The sequence below is a fragment of the Pteropus vampyrus genome, unplaced genomic scaffold (assembly GCF_000151845.1).
Source record: "Pteropus vampyrus isolate Shadow unplaced genomic scaffold, Pvam_2.0 Scaffold137, whole genome shotgun sequence".
Lineage (NCBI taxonomy): Eukaryota > Metazoa > Chordata > Mammalia > Chiroptera > Pteropodidae > Pteropus > Pteropus vampyrus.
This window is the reverse complement of record NW_011888918.1, coordinates 855,271-880,439: the sequence shown is the minus strand read 5'-3', so window position 1 is coordinate 880,439 and position 25,169 is coordinate 855,271. Positions and strand designations below refer to the sequence as shown.

General features: G+C 43.4%; 1 protein-coding gene across 1 annotated transcript; it reads right to left on the bottom strand.

The window, feature by feature from the left end:
* Positions 1 to 1,040: 1,040 nt before the first annotated feature.
* On the bottom strand, positions 1,041 to 3,377 carry AMER3 (APC membrane recruitment protein 3). The gene has a single exon (XM_011367880.2). It carries the CDS (start codon positions 3,375 to 3,377, stop codon positions 1,041 to 1,043), a length of 2,337 nt encoding a protein of 778 aa, XP_011366182.2.
* Positions 3,378 to 25,169: the final 21,792 nt, after the last annotated feature.

Below are 25,169 nucleotides of genomic sequence, written 5' to 3'. Positions count from 1 at the left end.
TATAAGTCGGGGGAAATTTTTGTTTGTATGGGATGATTTGTAACAGATAATTGACCAACACCTGTCAGCCAGGAGCAGTGACCAGGTTGTACAGTACACATGGCATCTGCTAGTACACGGCTCTTGCTGAGATAATGTTGGTCCTACTTTGTACTCCTGCAGGGAAGCCCTTTGGAGCTCCAAGCACATCATGGCTGTTCATTCTGGAGGCGGAGAGCAGGCTGGGGTGGGGCCAGCAGGTACTCCTATGTTCATCTGTGGCCTTCCATCCAATCTGTCACCCATTCTCAGTGTCCCATCCCTGAGCCTTGGACTCCACACTCACATTCATTATCCACAATTCATACGCAGAGTTATTGGCTCACTCTACTTCCTGTTTATAATACATATAGTTTCCTTCCCATCAGTTTCAAGCCTGAGCTCCTCTCTGACATGCTGTATAAGGAACAGCCAGGTGTGGCCACTTCACAGACAACCTTGGGACTAGACTCTTCATTTCCTTGTAGGAAAATCAGTGAGGCACACTATGAGAGTGCTGTCAGTTTCCCAGTTCTCCTTGGCCATAGGCTGCCCGATACCTGGACTGGCTGAACTAGTGGGTTCAGGCACAGATGCTTCAACAATAAAATGCCCTGCCTCACTTGCTTGAGTCCTGCCGCCCCTACCCCCCCAACACAGTCCTCATGTAAGGGACAAAAGATGGAGATTTGAGTCTTAGGTTCTCCTGAATGTAGACACAAAGATGCAGCTCTTGTTGAGTGCAAGCCCATTCTGCAGGTGGGGCTCTATGCTTTGGCTTGCCTGGGACCCCTCCACTTCTGGTGGTTGCAGAGGAATTCCTCCATGAGCCAGGAAGCTGCAGCAACTTTCTGAGGCAATTGCAGAGGAGATCATCTTGCATTGGTTGTTAGAAGTGAGGCCCATAATTCCTGGCAGGTGGCCTTAGGGGCTCAGCTGGGCAGCAGGGCCAAAGAGCACTACAAGTCCAGCTGATCCCTTTGTGTTGCCTGCTCCCTGACCCTTAAACTAAGCTGCAGGGGCTAGTCCTCCACAGAGGCACAGGCCTGGGCTTCCAGGCTGGCAAGCTCAACTCTGAGCTGGCTCAGGTCCAAGACAAGGCCTGAGTACCTCTGATTCTGTGGGCTGTGGAGTGGGCTGGCCAAGGAGGATAGGTCACAGACAGCAGCCGCTCTAGGGAAGCTGTTAGGCTGTTTCTGCTGCAGAATGTCAAGGCCGCTGGACTGAAGTTGACTGCAGAGCCTGCTGCCTGTGTCCTGCCTTGGGGGCTGCACTGTGTCGGGCTGGCAGTCTGGGTGGATCTGCAGGGCTGCAACCTGAGCCACACAATCTGTCAAGGTTGGCTCTGCATCAAGGGTGCTCCCTCTAAGGCCTGGCCTCCAGGGATCTTGGAGACACTCCACATTTCCAGGTAGCCTGGGCTCCTGGGAGTGAGGCCAGGCAGAGAGATTTGGAACCTTATTTTCACTGGAAGTGTCAGTTGTCGTGGAGGTTGCAGACACCACAGAAGAGAACAAGTCTTCATAGCAGCCTTGTGTCCCTTCTTCCCCATGTCTCATGGACAGAAAGCTAGTCCCCTCCTTGGCCCCTGCTAGCACCCGACTCTCTCCAGCAAGCAGGCCCTTGGCACCTGAATGTACCCACAGCTCCTGCCTACTGGGTGCTAAGCCAACGGTGATCCCACCTGCATCTGAGGCCTGGGCCCCCCTGCCCTCCAGCTTCACTGGACCTGGTACTTTCTTTTTGGAACCAGCTTCCAACTTCTTCACCAGGCCTCTGGGTGGGGTTGTGGGCTCCCCAGGGGCTGAGGCAGGTGGAGTTCGGAGCTCAGGGCCACGGCGGAGCCAGTTGATAATGCCCATGGTGATGGCGAGCTCAGTGTCACAGAGCTTCAGCAGGCACTCCTTGCCCTTCCAGGAGCTCTGCAAGAAGCTCTGGCTAAGCAGGTCTGGGCCTGGTGCCAGGGGCAAATTCTCCTCTGCCCCAACATGGAAACTGCACATGGACAGTGGTGCTCCCAGTGCTGACCCTGACAGACTCTCAGATACGCACAAGTCATCCTCCAGGCTTGGGCCGATAGGACCCTCGCTGGGGTCATAGAAAAGCTCATAGAGGGCATCTCCACTATAGCTGTCCCGAGGAAAGGAGGCTGCATGGGTGCCTGGGCTCAGGGCTTCCTTCCTGTCCTCCTCGAGGCCAGGTGAGAAGGCATCATAGTAGCCTTCATCACTTGTGGATACAGACTCTGGTTGCTCACTCTTGGGGGTGCCTGTGTCTATGGAGCTGGCTTTGGAGCCACTTGGGGCATCCCTGCAGGGGCACAGAGGGAGCTCGGGGAGCCCAGCTGAAGCCAGCCTGGGTTGGGCTGTGTCTGTCACCTGCGGGCCCCCCAGCCATGGGCCTAGTAGGGCGTGCTGCTGTTGCCTCACAGAGTGATTCACACTGTCCCAGAACTTGGCAAAGTCAGACATTTCATTCTGGGCAGGCATGCTGCCCTGAAAGGGATCCCTGGGAACCTTGCTGTCAAGGGCCTGAGATGCCCGGGCTGGGCTCTCCAGGCCCTCATTCAGCTCCAGGGATGGCACTGAGCTCTCATCTGCAAAGATCTCCCCACAGCCTGTGAGTGAGTCGAAGCTCTTGAGTGAGGCTATATCTTCACACAGGGCCCTGCAGAGGTCGAAGGAGGAGTCAGGCAGGAGCTCGTTGTCAGATAGGTCTTGGCACAAGCCATCCAGCCCCAGTCCTTCACCCAAGGGGAAGAAGGCTTTGCCCTCCTGCCCTCCAGCCTCTGATGGGCCCCTGGAGGATGACAGGCTCTTCCCCTTAGTTGCCAGTGAGGCCAAGTTCTCAGTCTTGTTTCTGCGAATGTGGAATAGGTTCCGAAAACACTTCTTGGGTCTTTTTAGGGAAATCCTCTTCCTTGGGATACTCTTTGCCACTGCTGGCACGAAGGGCATCTGGGGCACAAAGTGGTGGTAATCAATCATGCGCTGGTTACCAGAGGGCTCTGGGAAGCTTGTGCTGCCCACCAGTTGCCCAGTTGCGACCACCCTGTTAGTCTCAAGCACACTGTTGTGAGTCTTGCTCTTTCGTACCAGTTTGAAGGTGGCCCCACAGAAGGCTGTGGCACCCTCCTCAGGGTCTGGCTGCACCCCCTTGTTGGAACATCTGTTATATCCTTGGGTGCTGGAACTGACTTGGGGACCCTTTTCACTGTGGGACTGCTGCTGCCCTCCAGGCAAGACTGACCAAGGGCCTGTATCCTCCCTAACTGGGGCAGTAGCTGCTGGGCCTGGAGGTTTCTCATGGGAAGTTTGCAGGCTGGATTTGATGAAAGTCTTTCCTCTCTTCAGTTCCATGCTGCCAGTGCCCTTAGCTGCTGTGGAGAAAAGCAAGAGGCACTTAGTAAACAAGGTAGAAGCCTACAGTTCTATAAGATTGTTGCCCACCCTGCTTAGACAGTGGTATTGGAGCTGAGTTCTGACATCGAAACTTGGATCCTCCATGGAGGTGGTGGAGAGTGAGATGGTTTCAGACTGTGCTCACTACTCCAGCCTTCATAGATGACTGATGCCCAGAGAAATTAAGTCATATGACTAAAGGCAACAGTAGGAGCCAAAATGAGAGCAGACTGGGGTCTGGCAATCCGTATCTGTGATCTCTTGACTCATCTAAGTATCCTATCAGAGCTTGTCTGGCCAAGTCAGACTTTCATTTTTAGGCCCAGGTGCTATAATATCCTTATGGGGAAGTTCATGGCCCTTCTAAGTGGTTGTAGCAGGAAATTCAATAAATAAGTTGCCTCCTTCATTTAAGAGACAAAGTTCAAAGGGAAATCAAAGCCTGCCTCCTGGGCTGTATACAGTGGCCATCAATCAGAGGGGAAGGCATATATACTGCCCTCAAGGACTGTTACATCTGTTCAAGGAGGCAGGACTCAACCTACACAAAGGCCATCAGGTAAGACAGAGCCAAGCATCTACAGAGCTTGATCACTGAGATGACAGAGAGAGGAGGAAAACATGAGGTTAGAAAAAGGCAGATTAGATAGACGTAGCACATCATGGACTGGAAGAACAAGCAAGTGTCTCCTTTTGTGCACATCTTAATTGAAAGATATTGATGCCTGGAGTGCCATCCAGAGAAGGTTTCTGATTGATGCCCAATCTGAATTCACTGGGAAAGGGTGCTGAGATTGTTTTTTGATGTCTGCTCTGAGTGTGGGACTGAAAAGGTATTGAGAGAGTTAACAACTTGATCATCCTTGCACAGTTGGGGAGTTGGGCCTTACTCTGAGATCAGTGAAGAGCTATGAAAGTCTTCTGAGTAGAGTAGAAGCAGTGCCATAAAGAAATTCGTGGTCTAAGACCATTCATCTGACATCTGAGTAGAGGACAGAATGACTTAGGAGAGGAGGCTCTGAGCAGATAAGACTCAAAAGAGGTAGCGGTTATAAGCATGAAAAAGAGGTATCAAGTTATAGGGTCTTTCAAAGGAAGAAATACTAGGATTCAGCAAGTGAATACAGAAAGAGAAGCAAGCCAGAAGATGAAAACACTGAGGCCTGGATTCATGCCAAAAGAGGGGAACAATGACAAGTGGGAAAAGGCAAAGAAGCAGAGTGTTGAGTGAAGACAAGGAAGAGGCCTATGCTAAGAGCTTGTTTGAAGGAGAGAACAAAGGGTTTAGTTTTAAACATTGCCTTTAGGGTGAGTTTGGAGACACACAAGACCACACCAAAAGAAGGCAATGCCTGAGAATTGCTCTGACTCTCCCTCATTGAGTCCTCACAGGCACCCAGATCACATGCTCAGTCCATGCTAGTGTCTTGTCTTCTCTTTGGCACTGAGTGACCTATGGGTTTGTCTCTGTCAATCTGGCCAGAGAGAGATTAGAGATGAGACTTTGGGCTGGTTTCTTTGATTCTCCTTAAGGACTACTCCATAGGGAGCACCTGAATTCATTCCTCCTCAGTCTTGAGGGAGGAATGGAGTGGATGTGAAAGGCATGAGGCTCTGTCAGCCTGCATGCCTTTAACACCCACTGCCAAGGAAGCCTCACGGCTACCTCCAGAGAGCTTCTTGACAGATATGAGCTGACCAGAGTTAGCTCCAGTCTCTGAAATGCTTTGACATGAGGACTCGGAGACAAGCAGAGGGGTTGCTTCACAGCCCAGCAGGCAACATTAAAGCCAAAAAGGATAAGAAGTGGTGGCAAAACTGGCATTGCAGAGCCTCACAGGGGCAAGCAAACTAACTGGTCTCTACCCTACTCCCACCGTGAGCAGGGCTTCCTTCCCTGCAGTGGGACAACTGGGACTTTTAGCTGGAGAATAAAAGAAGGAGCAGGCACTGTGCCGGAAAAAGTCACAGAACTCAGGTTTGTCTCTGCAACTCAGCTCTTGGTGGCACCATCCTGGATAGTAGGACAGAGCCTCAAGCTGCTTTCTGTTTCCTGCCAGGTGGTAGGTGCTCAAACCTTTTCTACCCTGCACCTGCAGGCCCTATTTCCACTCCCCACGATTCTCTGTGGCCTAGATAAGGTCTCCCTAGCTCTGGTGGGTTTTGCTGAACAAAGAATAGTGGTTACTGTCTGGGTTATGGGATTGGAGGACCCAGATTCGAATCTTGGTTACATCTGCACAACCAGGCAGAGTGCTTGGCCCATAATTTTAGAATGGAAATACTGTTATAACCCCCATTTAAAAAATTAGAAATTAAGGCCCAGAATAGTCAATGGATTGACCCAGGTCACACAGGTGGTAAGTGACAGAGCTAAGATAAGAACTATATCTGTCTGACACTGAGCTTATTCTCTTAACCATGATAGATATTCTATGAACCAATAGTTCAAACTTCCCTTTATGAAAAATGTAAAAATTGAATAATAAATGTGTTTTCATGAGGAATTTTGGAAAGCATAATGAAAATGAAGATGAAAAGCAAAAACGTAACTCACACAAATTTAGAAAAATTATAACCAAAGACAATATATTTCTCTGGCAAGAAATTTTGGAGATATTCATTATGGCATCTCTATTATACTTATTCTTTTCTGTTTTAGAAAAATATTTTTGTTACCATACTCTTGGAAATAACTTCAACCAGGCTTGATAAAGATTATTTCACTGTGTGCAAAATATTGCATCCACAAGAACTAACATGTTTTATTTGATATTGATCACTATAAATAAAACTACTGGTTTCTTAATTCTTGGAACAGTTAACTGACTTAAAATCACTAACAGTTGGAAACTTCACCACACTTGAACTTGGAAAATGATCCCTCAAAATAACTGCCATTGTTGTAAATGGCTGGATTCAGTGCCACTAATATTGCCAACCTTGTTTCCTGAGTTCATTTAATACTTTACACAATAGGATAATAAATACTAAGGTCTAGAACAATGAACCAGAGACATGTAAGATACTGGAGCAATCATATAAAATCCTATGTGTATTCAGTACAGTCAGTTTCCACATTAAAGTATTTTATCAGAGCCTGACTCTTTGGAAATATGAGGCCCATATGTGACATGAGTGGGAATTCCCTAAGGGGTCAGAGGGCCCACTGCCCAAATGGAGACAAGCCAAGCAGTCACCTTCTATGACAATTTCAGGGGCAGAATGGGATTTATCTAGACAGCTAGATGCTAGCACTGTCACCGCCTGAGGGCAGAGGCCAAATATGTTCAGATTCTCAGCTACAAAAATGCATATTCTGCATTGTAATCCTGCGGCTAAAGACTCCCTGAGTTGAACCCAGTGTGAAACTATGTGCCACATCCCTGCCCCAACAACAAAGCAGACCTGTCTCCCCATCCCCAACCCTTTTGGTATCTTCTTGCCTGTAATACTCAGTTACCATGGACTTCTTACTCTGGTGCTTACTTGGTACTCTTCCTCCCCAATGAAGTTGAAAAGTTCTCTAAGATTCAGGACTCCAAATGTAGTAGACTATGAGCTACTACTTATTTAAATGAAGTACTTACTTTTTTGAGACATCTTAGCCATATATTTACATCTAAGTTTCCTAAATAAGATGCTGGATCCATAATTTTAAATTCTATAGTTTATGTACATCATTTTCTAAGATGGGTCTCAGTGACACCAAGACCCTGGACTGAGTCTTTTATCTCTAAAATGAACATGCATATTCTATGAGAACAGGGACTACACCATGTATTAATTTAATCAATCCTGATTCAGAGATGTGATATTTAAATCGAGTCCTAAAAGCAAGCTAAAGACAACCAGGCAAAAGATTGGAAAGCATATTTCAGGCTGAGGGGACATCTTGTGAAAAGGCCTTGAGGAGCAAGGGGGAGAGAATATTTAAAGATCTAAAAGCAGGCCCAGATAGACAAAGCAGCAAGCCAGTGGGTTGAAGCTGGGAAATGGGCAAGGCACATCACACCTGGCCTGAGGTCTAAGGGAGGGTCTTGGCCTTATTTTATGTGACATGGGGAGCCAGCCATCAAGGGTGAGTGACATGGGTCAATGTTCACTTTTGACAGATTACTCCAGTTGTAGATGAGAATGAAAATTAAGGGCAAGAGTGGAGGCAATAATTCAGATTAGAAGCCAGAGCAGCATCCAGTGAAGAGAAAGTGGTAGCAGAGATGTCCCACGTGTGTAAACTTTCCTTCTTAGTGCCTTACACAGAGTATGCACATGCATATAGATTTATTACAAATTAAGCAAAATGCAATAACTCTACTAGCTGCTTTTCTACATGATGACTAACTTTATCTTAACTGCTTAGGATTCTCTTTTCCCTTTGGTAAGGTAATTCTGTGCTTTATTTTTTAACATCAAAGTGGCTGAGTGTTTCATAGAGCAAAGTAAAAACCTCAAGATACAGATATGCTACAGAAATGGTTTGGAGATATAAAAATTTTGACTAATAGCCCCGCCCCGAGTAGCCAGGAAAATCACAAACAGTGAAATACAGTGTGATGGATGGTGATAAGAAAGCAGAAGCCTCTTAGGAGAGACCCACCCCGGGAGTTTCCTGGACACTGAGATGGGCGTGGGAGGCTATGCATGGGACAAGGGTTAATTTCTATTGTAGGCTGCCTTGTTTAAACCAAAAGCCTCAGATCGATGAAATGAAGGCCATTGTGGGGAGGACAAGCTTCCTTGTTCTGGGGTGGGTGTGGGCTGGGAAACGAAGCAAAAACAGAATCCTCAGCGAGAATCTCTAATTCACCCAACCCCCATGTTGGGGAGACAAAGAGTCGTTTGGGGACAGAAGGTTCTGGCTCCCTCCTCTAAGGGAGGCTCCTGGCCGGCCCAACCGAGAGAAGATGGATCTCCAGTCTTATCTGTTTTCCCCAGCCCCCTCAACCGCAGGCAGAGGGTTTCTTCCCTTTCCTAGACCAAACCTAAAAGAGTCATCACCCTCAGACTCCAAACCTCAATCATCCCTGCAAAGCACCACGGGGTGGAGAGAGTTTATCCACTCGGGGCTCCCATTACGTGAAATAACACACAGAAATTTCCAGATCACCCCCCCACTCCCACCCCAAGCCTATTTCTTCGGGGCCTTGGCGACTTACCGCTGGGCCTGGAGTGTCGCAGGATGCGGCCTTAGCAGAGCTGGGAGCTGCGCCCGAGCGCGAGCTGTGTGCTCAGCACCACGGCCAGCTCCCAGCGCCGCGCTCGCTTGCCGGGTGAGGAGAGACCAGGGCGGGCGTCGGCTTGCCGCCTCTGGCTTGCTTGGCTGGGAGGCCGCAGTCGCAGGCGGGCAGGCGAGGGTTAAGCGGTGGGAGGATGGCGGGGCGGGGCGGGCTGGGGCCGGGAGACAGGCTGTCGGAGGCACCCCAGCACTGTAGTGCGAGAGCTGACGCACGCGGGGCCAGGATGGAGGCTGCTCCGGAGGTTGTAGCCTTGGTACGCCGCCGCCGCCGCCGCCGCCGCCGCCGCCGGGACCCCGCTCGGTCTCGCTTTGTTCGTGTTTCTCCAGGTCTCTGTCTCTGTGTGTCTCTGCCTCCCCGCAGGCCTGTGGTTTTACATCCCTCAGGCCCAGCCGCCCGTATTGCTGGGACCAACAGCCTCCCAGTTGTCCCCTCTCGTCCCCGACCGCATTCCCGTGCTACGGTCCGAGCTCCTTAGGTCTCACAGGTGTGGGTCCCTTATTACTCCCGCAGACCCTAGGGCCAGGGCAGATTTAACCCCAACCCGTAAGGACTTGGTCACACGGGGCCTAGTTACGAGTTCTACGCAGGATTTGGAGCATGCTAGGAAGAAAGGGCAGGTCAATCTTGGGATGCAGGACAGAATCTTCCAGAACCTCCTCTACAGAGTGCCTTTCTTGGATCCAATTATATTATTAATAAAAATGAGAGAGGCGCTTTCCCTTTCAGCTACTCACTGTGTAAGGTTTGCTGGTGCTGTGCACTGCCGCAATCTTAGGGGAGGAGCAAAAATGTTGTGGGGACTCTCTTCCCGCTGAGCTGAGGACAGAGGGTCTGCACGCCAAAAATAAAGTATGGATCAGTAACTCCAGGATGCCTCAGGGAGCAATGCCAGCAGCATGGAGGAGAGGTGTGAGGTGGAGAGGAGATCCAGAGTGCGTAGGTGGTGCTAGTGAGGCGGCTGATCCCAAACCGCGGGGTAATTAATGTGAGGGGTTTGATCCCACTTGGTAGAGGTGAGTGCAGGCAGTGAGAGGTGGGAGAAAGGAAGAAGGGGTCGCTTGGGCAAATGACAAAGGCTATGCCTTTCTTTGAGACTGATGGGCTTCTTCCCTGTCCCTATCTCAAACAAAACAAAACAAAACAAAACAAAACAAAACAAAACAAAACAAAACAAAACAAAACAAACAAAAACTCTGGACACACAAGGTGCCCCACCTTGGTCTGGACTGGCTTTGTCATAACCCATCTGCCTCCTTTGTAATTAGTCACCTTGAGGCAGCTCCACTGCAGATCCCTCCTCCAGCAAGTATCATCCACCACCTTTGGATGAGCCCACCTTCTTGCGTTTCTTGCAGTTGAACCATTTTTCTACCTGGTGACTGACTCAGCATGACCTCAGATGTCCTCCCTACCCCCATGTTGGTGGTGTAGTCTGAACCTTTCCAGGCAGTTCTTGGCCATCAGTGTTCCCTGAATCAATTCTTCCTGTGTTAGGTAGAAACAAAGGTGGGCCTATGCTTCATGGCCACATATACCCTGAATCAAAGATAAGACTCCCACAGATAGCACAATCCTCGCTAGTTAAAGTTAATAAGCAATAGCTTCTTCTAGCATAGTCTTTCCTCTTCTGGATTACAAAGACTTTTTATATTTCTTAAACTTTGTTTCTCTCTCTCTCTCTCTTTTATTATTATGGTGACGTTGGTTAATGAACTCAGTAAGTTTCAGGCATACAATTCAACAGTAAGGCATACACACACACACACACACACACACACACACACACACACACTGCATTGTGTGTTCACTGTCCATAGTTAGATTTTTTTGTCACCACATATTTGACCCCTTTTGCCCCATCTACCCCGCCTCCCCACCCTCTGGTAACCACTAGTCTATTATCCACGTCCATGAGTCTCTGCTTGTTTGTCCTATTCATTTGTTGCTTTTAGGTTTATATCCCACATATAAGTGATATGTGATTTTCAACTTTTTCTGTCTGTCTGACTTATTTTGCTTAGCATGACTATCTCAAGGTCCTGTTGCTAATGGCAGTATTTCATCTCTTCTTATGGCTGAGTAATATTCTATTGTATATATGTACCACAGCTTCTTTATCCAATCACCTATTGTAGGACACGTTGGTTGTTTCCATGTCCCGGCCACCGTGAATAATGCTACTATGAACATCGGTGTGCAAAATATCTTTTCGGATATTTCTGGTCCTTCATGTTGTATATTATATACTTCAATTTTGAATCTTTGGTGTGTGGTTACCATTACGAATATGTAGAGGATAGTTATACATATGTAGTAGTCTATTTTCTTCCACATGTGCTTTATCTTCATTCCCCTTTGAGAATTTGGATCTTTGAATCCTCCCCTTTTCTGTTATTGTTGTCTCAGCTTGTCCCTGTGTATGCTGAACATTCATTACTATCTTTTAATAGCAAATCTCTTTATTGCTTAAGCTTACAATGCCCTGTTCTTAATAAGGGTTACTCTACTCTGTTTCTATCTGCCTGTTAGTAACCTTGCTCATAGTTATGTATTTTTTTGTCATTTTGTTTTAGATGAGCTGACCCCTTTCAGTATTTCCTGTAATGTGGGCCTCATAGTGAATTCCCTCAATTTTTGTATGTCTAAAAAGGTCTTTATTTCTCCTTCATGTCTAAAGGAGAGCTTTGCTGGATACATTACTCTTGGCTGGTAGTTCCTTTCATTTAATAGTTTGAACATTTGATCCCACTCCTTTCTTGCTTGTAAGGTTTGTGTTGAGAAGTCTCATGATAATCTAATGAGTTTTCCTTTATAGATAACCATCTTCTTTTCCCTGGCTGTCCTGAGAATTCTTTCTTTGTCATTGATTTTTGATAACTTTAATACAGTGTGTCTTGGTGAAAGCCTTTTTGGGTTGAGATAATTGAGTATTCTGTTGACTTCTTAAATTCCAAGCTCCAGATAATTCCTTAGCTTTGGGAAATTCTCATCAACTATTTGTCTGAAAATGCTTTCTAATACCTCTTCCATTTCCTCCCCTTCGAAAATTCCCATTATTCCTATATTTCCTCTCCTGATGGTATCAGCTAGTTCTTGTATTTCTCTTTCATGATTTTTCATTCTTCATTTTCTCTCTTCTTCGTTCTGATTTATTTCTAGATTTCTGTCTTCGATGTTACTGATCCTTTCCTCCATTTGGTTGACTCTATTTCCCAAACTTGCTATTTTATTTTTCATCTCTTTCAGCGTATTCTTTACTCCAAAAGTTTTATTTGGTTCTTTTTGAGGTTTCAATCTCCTTGCTAAAGAACTCATTCTACTTATCTAGTTGTTTTTCTCAATTCTTGAAATTGTTGATATGATTCGTTTCAGATCTCACTGATTTTTTTTCAGAAGTACCATCCTGAATTCTCTGTCATTTAAGTCACATATTTCTATGTCTTTAAGCTTATTTTCTGGAGATTTTTATCTTTCTTTCTGAGCTGCCTTGCTACCTTGGTTGTTCATGGTGTTTAATGGACTATTTCTCTGCCTGGGCATTAATGAAAGTGTATTCTGCCTTTTTTCCAGGAAGATTTATTATATAAAGGTCTCTTTTTAGTCTGTTGCAAAGAAGGTGTTTTTCTTTTGGTTTCCAGTAGGTGGCGTCTAAGTCGCTCTCATCCCTTCTTAATATAAAATCTTAATAATGCTTTTTTTTTCTTATAAACATTTAATCATGCTCACTACCCTCAGTCTCAGTCCCTGTCAGTGTTAGCTACAGTTTGGGTAGCGTTGTTCAGATTCCCCTGGGGTTCTGCGGTATTCAATCTTGGAGAACATGGGGGGAGGGGCCCTCTGGGTTGGGAGATGGGTACTGCTGCTCAACCTCCTGTTTTGCACCCATGGCTGGTAATAATCAACTGTTGCTTCTCTGATGTCCCCACTTCTCTACTCTCTGCCCTGATTCCTGGGCACTGCTACTGTGAGAAGCTCACAGCTCTTCAGGCAGAACTGTTCAGGGAACCTGCCACACCTTCTCCCCTACCCCTACTCCTACTCCTGCTGGGAGATCCGGCTGCAAGAGGTAGCTTCTTTGTTTTTCCCAGTCTACTGCCGGACTTGGACTCCGGGCATTCTGACCTGAAGTAGCTCTTATTTGCAGATCCCACTCTTAGATGTGCTGGTGTGCAGGTTGGGTGTTTTTTTGTTGAGTTTTAGATGTTTAGCTTATTGTTGTTTTAAGGAGAGAGATCTGGGGACATCTCTCGCTCTGCCATGTTTCTGACATCCTAAACTTTTCTCTTTTTGAGAATAGTTATGGACTGAACTTCTACCAGTTAGCGACAATTGCTCATTTTCATGCTCAATTTGCCACTCTTTGATCGATGACCACATTGAAAGTCACTTACAAGAGGATTTTAAACTATCTTTACTTTTGGGTGACAAAAACAGAAACAAATGAAACAGTTTTGTGTATATATGTGTATGTATAATATATATACTTATATTTTTTCCTTTCCAAGGACCCCTTTATGTATCTTTCATATCAAGATGGCCTAGTTCAGATATTACTGAATGATTTTTCTTTAATATTATTCTAATGTAAACTTATTTTATATTCTTTTTAAAATATACTTACTTTGTTTTACCCTTTCCTTTCCTAGCACAGATGCTAGGATTCCTTACCTTGCTCCCTGGTCACTTGATCGACACTGAGGATCTCAGACCTTCTGGCCATAGCCCTTGCTTTTCTGACAGACCAACGGATTTCACTTGACTGTGAGCACAAATGCAGCAACAGCTGATCCAGTAGGCTGCACCAATGGGATTACAAAAATCCAGGTTTGCAGCCTGAGAGAACTGAGTTCCTTGTGGGGCTCACATCTGAGAAGACCAGGAGGTAAGGAAATGGAACCCTATACCTCTAAGGAAGGCTGGCCAGACTGAGACTGTCAACTTAACAGGCTTCAGAGTTGGGGGAGATGGCTAACTAAGGAAGAGGGATGTTGACTCCAAGGATGGGCATCGCCAGAGGCACTCTAGTACTCAGGTTGGTTCCCATGCAGAAAGATGTCCACCCCAATCTCAAAAAACAAATATTAGGGGATACTATTACATGAATTAGCCTATTACTATGACTGGGTGGTTTCTTGCTCTTTTAAAATTATATTTTGTTTCTTTTATTTTTTTAAGTATAGATAGTATACAATATTATATTAGTTATATTAGTTTCAGATGTACAATATGTTTCAACATTTTTCTACCTTACAATATGATCACCCCACTAATTCTAATAATCATCTGTCACCATACAAACTTATCACAGTCTCATTGACTACATACCCCTTCACCTTTTTGATTCATCCTCCATCCCCCTCCCCTCTGGTAACCTCCCCTCTGGCAAACAGAGAACAAACAATCTTTGTTCTCTGTTTTTGTGAGTCTGTTTTTGTTTTGTTTTATTTTTTGTTTTGTTTTGTTTTGTTTTGTTTTTGTTTGTTTGTTTGTAGATTCTACATCTAAGTGAAACCATACAGAATTTGTCTTTTCCTGTCTGACTTATGTCACTTAATATGGTGTCCTCTAGGTTCATCCATGTTGTCACGAACAACAAGATTTCATTCTTTTTTATTGCTGATAATATTCCAGTGTGTGTGTGTGTGTGTGTGTATGTGATGGGAAGTCTTGGCCACAGCAATCAAATAAGAAAAAAATAAAAGTCATCCAAATTGGAAAGGAAGAAGCAAAACTGTCACTATTTGCAAATAACATGATATTATGTGTAGAAAAATCCTAAAAGATCACCAAAAATTAATAGAATAAATGAATTTAGTGAAGTAGCAAGATACAAAATTAATGTGCAGAAATATGTTGCATTCCTACGCACTAAGAATGAACAATCAGGAGAAAATAAGAAAACAATCTTATTTACAATTGCATCAAAAAGAATAAAATACATAGGAATAAATTTACCCAAGTTGGTGAAAGGTCTGTACTGTGAAAACTATAAGAGACTGAAGAAAGAAATTGAAGAGGATACAAATACACAGAAATATATACCATGTCTTGGTTTGGAAGGATTAATATCATTAAAATGACCATACTACGCAAAGCTATCTACAGATTCAATGAAATCCCTACCAAAATACGAAAGAAGTTCTTCTTAGAACTAGAATAATCCTAGTACTTATATGGAACCACAACATACTACAAATAACCAAAGCAAACTTGAGAAAGAACAAAACTGGAGGTATCACATGCCCTGATTTCAAACTATACTACAAATGTATAATAATTAAAATAGTATTGTACTGGCACAAAAACAGACACAGAGATTGATGAAACACAATAGAGAACCCAGAAACAAATCTTTGCTTACATGGTCAATTAATCTACAACAAAGGAGATGAGAATATATAATGGAGAAATGACAGTCTCTTCAACATATAGTGTTGGGAAACTGGACAGATACATGCAAAAAATAAAACTGGACCACTATTTTACACTGTATACAAAAATAAACTCAAAATGGATTAAGGACTTAAATTTAAGACCTGAAATCATAAACTCCTAGAAGAAAACATAGGTGGTAAATTTAAGACCTGAAACCATAAACTCCGAGAAGAAAACATCTGTATGTTCTCTTTAGAGAAATGCCGCTTCATACCCTCTGCCTAATTTTTTTATTGCATTGTTTATTATTTATTATTGAGTTGTATGTGTTCTTTTTATATTTTGGTTATCAATCCCTTATTGGACATATCATTGAAAACATATTTGCCCATTCATTAGGTTCTCTTTTTGTTTGCTTGATGGTTTTTTTTTGCTGTACAGAAGCTTTTTGTTTTGACATAGTCTCATTTGTTTATTTTTGCTTTTGTTTCACTTGCTTGAGGGGACATTTCCAAAAAAGGTATTACTATGACTGATGTAAACATAGGTGGTATTTTTTGTCATTTAGTTTTAGGTAAACTGACCCCTTTCAGTATTTCCTATAGTGCAGGCCTTGTAGTGGAGAATTCCCTCAATTTTTGTATGTCTGGAAAAGTTTTAATTTCTTCTTCATATTTAAAGGAGAGCTTAGCTGGATACATTTTTCTAGTATGGTAGTTCCTTTCACTTAATAGTTTAAATATTTGATTCCATTCCTTTCTGGTTGTAAAGTTTGCGCTGAGAAGTCCAAGGATAATCTAATGAGTTTACTTTTGTAGGTAACCGTTTTTTTTTCTCTGTCTGCCTTGAGAATTCTGTGTTTGTCGCTGATTTTTGATAATTTTAACACAATGTGTCTTGGTTAAGGCCTTTTTGGGTTGAGATAATTGGGTGCTCTGTGGTGATGGGTCTCAGAGGGTATGGAGGGAGGGGCCCTCTGGGTTGGGGATTGGGGTCTGTGGCTCAGCCTCAGTTTTGCAACTGTGGCTGGTGAAAATCAATTGTTGTTCCTCTACGGTCCTGTCCCACTTCTCTGCTTTCTGCCCTGATGATTGGGCCCTGCAGCTTTCCCAAGTAGGGCTGTTCAGGGCCCTATAGCTTTACCAGGCAGGGCTTTCCGGGAAGTTGCCACAGGAACTCACCGCTCCCTCTCCATTCTCCCTCCTGCAGGGAGCTCCTGCGTCTGCTGTGAGAGGCAGCTTCTTTATTACTCCCATTCCACTGTCCAACACCCGGGGTTCTGACCTGTGGTAGCTCTTATGTGCAGATCCCATGCACGTGCTGGTGTGCAGTTTAGGTGCTTTTGGTTGAGTTTTAGATGTTCAGCTTATTGTTGTTTCAAGGAGAGAGATCTGGAGAAGTCTCTCACTCTGCCATATTTCCAAAAACAGTTAATCCATTTTTTAGAACATGTTGTTTAATCTCCACGTGTTTGTGTTTTTCCGAGTTCTTACTGTAGTTGATTTATGGTTTCATGTCATTGTGGTCAGAAATATGCTGGATATAATTTTCATCTTTTTGACTTTATTGAGGTTTGTTTCGTAGCCTAGTATGTACTTTTCTCAAAAACTGTAGATTACAGATCTACAGTTTTTGAGTGAAATACACTATAAATGTCTATTAGTTAAACTGGACTAATGGACTTTATTTCCTTATAAATTTTCTGTCTGAATGATCTATCCATTGAGGTATATGGAGTGTTAAAGTCTCTATTCTTTTTTTTTTTAACTATAAAAGGATCATGTATTTTTAAAATAAATGTAGAAGTAACAATTTCATTCCAGTTACATGAAGCCTTATTGTTCAACTTGTTAAACACCTTAAAAGCAGTAGGGCAAATCAAATAGAATTTATTGAAAAACTGATTATTCTGTGGATCAAGTAAGTGATTCAAAAAAGAATCATGACATACCTGAAATCAAAACCATAATTTCCTTTTTCCTTTGCCTGTATCAAAGGCAAGAGAAAAATTTGTGAGCAAGTTATATTGGAGCCAGATAATAAAGTTAAACAATTTATGTATCTAAATTTACTTAACCATTTTATCATTTTTTAATGATAAGGTGTGTTAGTCACATTTATTGTGGTCAAGAATGCCCTCAGAGCCTGAGGTGATACAGTCATTTGCGTATTTGGCTCTTGAAATTTTTTGTTTTTGTTGATATACAATAATATATTAGTTTTGGTTGTACAGCATAGTGATTAGAGATCTATATAATTCACAAAGTGATCATCCCCAATAAATCATGTACCCCTCTGCCCCCTTACATATTGATTACAATATTATAGACTATATTTCTTATGCTATACTTTATATCTCCATGACTATTTGTAACTATCCAATTTTCTTCTTAATCTCATAGCCCTTTTTCACTGGGCCACCCCAAACCTCCTCCCATCTAATAACCCTCAGAATATTCTCTATATCTATGAGTTTGTTTCTGTTTTTGTTGTTTATTTTGTTTTTTAGTTTACACATGTATGTGAAATTATATGGCATTTGTCTTTCTCTATCTGGCTTACTCCATTCAGCACAATACCCTCTAGGTCCATCATTCAATATCTTTTACCGTCCCCTTACTTGGAGTCTGTGTGTGTCTTTTAATCTGAAGTGGGTCTCTTGTAGGCAGCATATGTTAGCGTCTTGTTTTCTTATCCATTTAGCCACCCTCTTTATTGATTGTAGCACTTAATTCGTTTTCATTTGAAATGCTTGTTAATAGGCGTGTAGTTATTACCATAATTCATTCATATTTTTGTTACATATGTTTTCTTCTTAAAGAATTCCCTTCAGCATTTCCTGTAATGCTGGCATGGTGGTGATAAACTGCTTTAGCTCTTTATCTGTCCTTCTATTCTAAATGATAGCTTTCCTAGATAAAATAATCTTTGTTGTAGCTCCTCGCTTTTCATCATTTTGAATATTTTGTGGCAAGACCTTCTGTCCTGCAAAATTTCTTTTGAGAAAGCTGTCAGTTTTGTGGATGCTCTCTTGTAGGTAACTAACTTTTTTCTGTTGCTGCTTTTAAAATTGTCTCTTTGTCTTTAACTTTTGGCATGTTAATTATTATGTGTCTTGGTGTGGGCTTCTTTGGGTTCCTTTTTTATGGGAGTTTCTGAGCTTTCTGGGATTGTATGTCTATTTTCTTCACCAGGTTTGAGAAGTTTTCCTTATTCTTTCTTCAAATAGAGTTTCAACTTCTTACTCTTCTTCTCCTTCTGGCACCCCTATAATGCAGATGTTATGTTTCCTGTTATCCCATAGGCTCCTTATATTATCTTCATTATTTTGGCTTTTTTTCTTTGTTGCTGTTTGATTGGGTGTCCTCTGCTACCCCATCCTCTATATTGGTGGTTCAATCCTCCACTTCCTCCACTCTGTTGATTCCCTTTAATAAATTGTATTCTCAGATATTGTATTCTTCATTTCTGACTGGTTCTCCTTTATAATTTCCTTCTCCATTTTTATGGTTTTTATCTCTGTTAAAGTTCTCACTGAGTTTATCTACCCTTCCCTTAAGTTCATTGAGCATCCTTATAACCAGTGTTTCAAACTCTGCATCTGGTAGATTGCTTGTCTCCATTTTTCCTGGAACACTGTTCTGTTCTTTTTTCAAGGACATAATTCTTTGTCTTTCCATTTTGGCTGCCTTTCTGTGTCTGTTTCTATGTATTAATCAAAGCTCCTAAGTCTCTAGGTCTTATTAGTGTGGCTTTGTGTAGTAAGTGTCCAGAGGTACAATCCTGAGAGGGGTCCAGCTGCAGGCTAAGTTTAGTATCAGTCTGTGCTCCTCCAGGGCCACCCAGTAAGATTCAGCAAGCTGTCTCCAAATGGCTGATACCCTTGCTATGCTTATAGTTGCCTCAAGATGCCATGCCAGAAACAGACTGGGTGCCACTAGTGCGGGGCTTGGAGCTACTCAGTAAAGGGCACAGGGCATGCCAAGGATCCCACTGGATATGGCTTGGGCAGGGCTGAAAATTGGGATGGGTGGAGTTTTAGTGAGTCCTCTGGGCAGAGAGACCTTTGTTATCCAGTTTAATGATGTCTCAGCTATGGTAGAACCTGTGAATGCACTCTGGGTGGGGGGAGGGCTCAACAGAGGAACAATGGATGCCACTAACACTTCTACCCAAGAGAATGCCTCGCCTCTGGCCCTTGCAATGAAGCCTAACAACTCGGCATCCCCCTCAAAAGACTCTAGCACCGCCCCTTGCCCCTCCTCCCTGCCACTGAGCAACTGACCCTTCTCTGGAGTTCAGAGTGAGCTAGTCTATCACCACGAAATTTCAGTTGTAGTCACGCTCCTTTAAAAGGACCGTCTGCATTTGTCAGCTGCTGCTGCTGCAGTCTCTGCAGCCACGTGAGACTAGGCAGCCTTGCATCTCTTACCATTGCAGGGTGATTTCATATTTCTGTTCCTAGTTGTCGTGCCTCTGTTCATCCAGATCCCAGGTGACTCTGCTTGCTGTTTGCTCTGTGTTTCATCATATTTCTGGTATGGTCTCAAGAGGGAATGTATAAAGCTTCTACATTCTATGCCATCTTGCCTCTCTCTCCTTGGCTCTTAAAAGTTTTAAAAGTCATATTCTCGTATTACTGTTAATTTCTGCTAGTATGTTCATTTATATTTGCTTTATATACTTGGGTGCTTCTATGTTGGGTGAGAAGATACTTACAATTGTTATATCGTCTTCTTTTAAAAAAATATTTTTTTTATTTTTCAATTATAGTTGGCATAAATATTATATTAGTTTCAAGTGCGCAACATAGTGATTAGACATTTATATAACTTACAAAGTGATCAAGCCGATAAGTCTAGTACCCATCTGACACCATACATAGTTATTACAATATTATGGACTATATTCCTTACGCATAATTTACATCCCCATGACCATTTTGTAACTACCAATTTGTACTTCTTAATCCCTTCCTCTTTTTCACCCACCACTCAACATACCTCCCATCTGGGAACTTCAAAATTTTCTCTGTATCTATGAGTTTATTTTTGTTTTGTTTGTTTATTTTGTTCTTTAAATTCCACATGTAAGTGAAATCATATGGTATTTTTCTTTCTCTTTCTGACTTATTCCACTCAGCACAATGCCCTCTTGGTCGATCCATATTGTTGCAGATGGCAAGATTTCGTTAAAAAACTTTTTTTATAGTTGAGTAATATTCCATTGTGTATGTGTACTACCTCTAGTTTATCCATTCATCCAATGATGGACGCCTAGGTTACCTCCATATCTTGACTATTATAAATAATGCTGCAATAAATATGTGGATGCACATGTCCCTTCAAAGTAGTATTTTGGATTTCTTTGGATAAGTATCCAAAAGTGGGATTACTGGGTCTGCTTTGTCGCTTGTTATAGCTTTTGTTGTAAAGTCTATTTTGTCTGATATAAGTATTGCTACCCTAGCTTTTCTGTTTTGTCTTCATTTTGATGAAATATCTTTTTCCATTACTTTGCTTTTAGTCTGTGTATGTCTTTTGATTTGAAGTGAGTCTCTTGTAGGCAGTATATGTAAAGGTCTTGTTTTCTTATTGATTTCATCACCCTATCTTTTGATTGGAGCATTTAATCCATTTACATTTAAAATAATTGTTGATAGACTTGTAGTTATCACCACTTATTATTCATATTTTTTATTTTTCCCCATTCTTCTTCACCTTAAACAAGTCCCTCTAACATTTCTTGTGATACTAGTTTATGTTGATGAACTCCTTCAGGTTTTCTTGTCTGGGAAGCTCTTTATCTGTCCTTCAATTCTAAATGATAGCATTGCTGGGTAGAGTAATCTTGGTTGTAAGTCCTTACTTTTCACTACTCTGAATATGTCCTGCCAATCCCTTCTAGCCTGTAAAGTTTTCATTCAGGAATCAGCTGGTAGTCTTATAAGTAACTTATAAGGTAGCAATTAGTTACCTACAAGTCCCTTGTAGGTAACTAATTGCTTTCTCTTGCTGCTTTTAAGATTCTCTCTTTGTCTTTAAACTTTGGCGTTTTAATTATTATGTGTCTGGGTGTGTGCCTCTTTGAATTCATCATGTTTGGAACTCTCTGTGCTTCCTAGGCTTATATGTCTATTTCCTTCACCAGATTAGGGAAGTTTCCCATCATTATTTCTTCAGATAGGTTTTCAATTCTTTGTCCTCTCTCTTCTCCTTCTGGTACCCCAATGATACAAATGTTGTATGCTTGATATTGTCCCAGAGACCCATTAAACTATTCTCATTTTTTGGGATTAGTTTTTCTTTTTGCTGCTCTGATTGGTTGTCTTCTGCTACTTTACCTTGTAAATTGCTGATCCAGTCCTCTGATTCATTTAATCTACTGTTGATTATTTCTAATGTATTTTTCTTTTCAGTTACTGTATTCTTCATTTCTGACTAGTTATTTTTTATGTTTTCTCTCTCCATTTTTATGTTTTCTGTCTCTTTGTTTTAATTCTCACTAAGTTCATTTACTCTTCCCCTAAATTTGTTGAGCAACTTTGTAACCAGTGTTTTGAACTCTGCATCTGGTAGATTGCTTGTCTCTATTTGTTTAGGTCTTTTTCTGGAGCTTTGTTCTGTTCTTTCATTTGAGACATTTGTTTGTCTCCCCATTTTGGCTGCCTCCCTGTGTTTCTTTCTATATTTTAGGTAGGGCTTCCAAGTCTCTCAGTCTTAGTAGAGTGGTCTTATGTAGTAGGTATCTTGTGGGACCCACTGGTGCAATTTTCCCTGGTCACCTAAACTGAATGCTCCAGATATGTCTGTTGTATGGATTGTGTGTGTCCTCCTGCTGTCTTTGAACCTTGGTTGCTGTTTGCATGTCAATGGAAGGGATTGTATCTCAGACTGATTGGTTGTGAGAACTGGCCAGGGAAGGGATGACCCTACAGAGCAGGATTTGTTTTGGCAAAGCTTTTGTGCCTGCCCAGTCTGCACTTGGTGTGTGTCATCCTTGGATGCAGCCCCGGGTGGTGCTCCAGCTCTGGTTGAAACTGGCCATTAGATGCGCTGGCTCCAGGGCCTCCTGGGGGGGAGGGGTCCCACAATAGGCTAAGTTCAGCTATAGGCTGTACACTTCCTAGGGCCATTTGGCAAGAGTTATCAAGCAATCTGCAGATGGCTGCCACCTGTGTTGGACTTAAGGGTGCCTCAAGAGGTCACGCCATGAACCAAGGCTGGATGATACTAGTGCCGGGCTTGAGGCTGCTCAGCCAGAGGTATGGGGCATGCTGAGGACAGTTGTCTCTATGTGAGTTTTGTGAACTTTTGAGAGAGTTTAGGAAAGTCTGAAGCATGAGCCAAGGCAGACCATTTGTATGGAAAAGCCCTTGGAGGCTGCTTGGTTGGGCCTGCAAGTTGGGTGGTACAGGGTTCCAGAAAATCACCTTGGTTAGCCAGGTTGATGGAGATTCAGATATGGCATGCTGGGAAGGTGTAAGGCTCAAAGTAACAATACTCTCAGCCAGCATTTCTTTCTGGAAGAGAAGTGCTCCTTCAGCTCTTGCCTTGAAGGCAGACAACTTTGTTCCTTCCCGTATGTCCCTGGCACTCTTTGAGCAGCTGCCTTAATGCTAGAGCTAAGTGCAAGTGAGTCTGTTAGTGAGTGAGTTTGTGTGGGGTCTTTAAAGAAGAATGTCTGTAATTCTCACAGCCCTCCGTCTCACTAAACCACAATCTCTCCTGATTTTCACAGCAAGAAGTTGTGGAGATGTCTCTTTCCGGCACTGGAACCCTGAGCTGGGGAACCTAGTGTGGAGTCAGAACCCCTTGCTCCTCCAAGAGGACCTCTGTGGCTGAGATATCTTTCCTGATTCTCAACCACCACACATGGTTGTGGAACTAATCCATTTCATATCTCTGCCCCTCCTACCAATCTCAAGGTGGCCTCTTCTGTATATCCCCAGTTGTAGAACTTTTATTCAGCCAGACCTCAGTAGACTCCCAATGATGGTTGTTCTATAGTTTAGTTGTGATCTTGATGTGATCATGAGAGGAGACAAGCTCAGTGTTTACCTACTATGTCATCTTGACCAGAAGTCTTATATCCTCTTCTTGTATTAACACCTTTAAAATTACATAATGTCTTTCTTTGTCTCTTTTCAAGTTTTTATTTTAAAGTCCATTTTGTCTGAAAAAAGTATTGCTATCCCAGCATTCTTTCATTTCTATTTTCATGGAAAACTTTTTTCCATCCCTTCACTTTCAGTCTGAAAACACACCTTCCTTTGAGAGTTTTCAAGTCCTCCTGGGCCCCAGGGAAACAAAGGAGCAGGCCTGAAGAATCCAGGGGGTTTTAAGAAGGATCTCAGAAGCTTTTCTTGTTTTTATTCTGTTTACATTGCTCTGGGGTATCTAGTTCACTCATGAGGTCTCCTCATCATGGCAGGGGTGGCTGATTCAGCCCCGAATTCTAAAGAAGGTGCCAACACTCTGGCAAAGTGCTCTTTGCCTTGGTCCAAGGATGAGCAGTCCAATGCTCTGCCACTGGCTACTCTCCCCCTAGTTTTTGACTTCCAAGGTACCAAGCTTCTCTATGCTCAAAAGAATCTCCAGAGTGTAGAAAACATCCTTCACATCCTTGGGAGCCTAGGGGGTCATAGACAGAAAAAAAATTAATAACATTTCTGAGACTTTTGGAGTCCCCTACTGCAAGCTCTCCAATTTTTAGAGGAGGAAATTGAGGACTTCTTTCCTTTAACCTCCTCCATCCCAGAGTTGGGGGGTTGAAGGAAAGGGCTTATCCTTGTTGCTTCTGCCCAGAGCTGTGAATTTCAGATCCCATGCCTTGATGTCTTCTGCTTTCCGTGGGCATGGTCCTCATGCAGGCAGAATCCTCTGTGCCTTAGGGGTTGTCATGCCCATTGTACTGGCTTGGCCTTCCTCATGCTGTGGACCCTAGTCATGTTCTCATAAATCAGATACTGCTGTCCTGTGGTAAAGCTCTCTCCATTTTCTTTCTTCTTTTGGCTTTGTTACCTACCCAAGCTTCACTCCTCAGACCTTAGGCCCTAAGGCCACCTCCACTGATGTGAGTGTGTGTCTCTGTGTACCTCTGTGTATCCCCAGAGGAAGCAACTCACATGGTGTGGGTGGGCTTGGGCCCCAGTGGCTCTTATTTCCAAAACAAATCCCATGTGCAGAATGTAACCTTGGCTTAGGAGACCCAAACTTTTACTTCACTTCAGCACTCTGCCTCCAAGTGTCCTGGACCTGTTTCTGCCCCTCTCTGGTCCTCAGTTTCCCAATTGTTCAAAGATGGATTTAACAAGAAACTGCTGAAACAGTCACCCAGCCTGGAGGCGTTCCAGGATCCCAGCTCCCTGGAAGGATGTTATGGAGGCTCCAGGAGCACCCTCAGGCCTCCCTCACAGGGTGTAGGTGCTCCAATGGCTTTGTGGGCCCCTCTGCCCTGCAGCCAAGAAAGGATTTCAGCATCACTTAACCTTGTGGACTTAGTAAGGAGGGGTAGTTACCCAAAGAAAAACTGAGGCTTGTGAACTACTAGAAGGTGACATGGATGTGGAGTGGGCCCAAATACAGGATCTTTCGAATCCTATGGGTGATGTCACCTCTGCATCTGCCACAGTGGATACAAGGATGTTTCTCAAGGATGGGAAATGAGTCATCCAAGTTCACAGTGATTCAAGGCAGAGCTAGTACTACCCTTACAGATGGATTTCCTGACACAGAGCAGGAAACACAGAATAATGCAGGCACAGACGAGAAGGAGATTCTTGTCCATTTCATGGAAGAGAACTATGTATGAAGATAGTCCCTGCTGACCCTTGACCACCCACCCTATTAGGAGGCCATCACCTTCTTTCTGCCCCAGCACTTACTAACTGGTACTTACTAACATCCTCAGGGCTATCTCTTGGTGCAAGATGGTTGCGAGAGCACCAGCCTGAATAAGCACCATGTCTATATTTCTGAGGCAGGAAGGAGGAAAGATGAAGGGACAAAAAGCCCACATATCTGTGTCTGCTCCTTCTAAGCAGCCTCCCAGAATTCTACACTGTCTTTCTGTTTACATCTACTTATCAAGAAGTTCATCTGGTCATTGGTAACTGCAAGAGAGGGTAGGAATT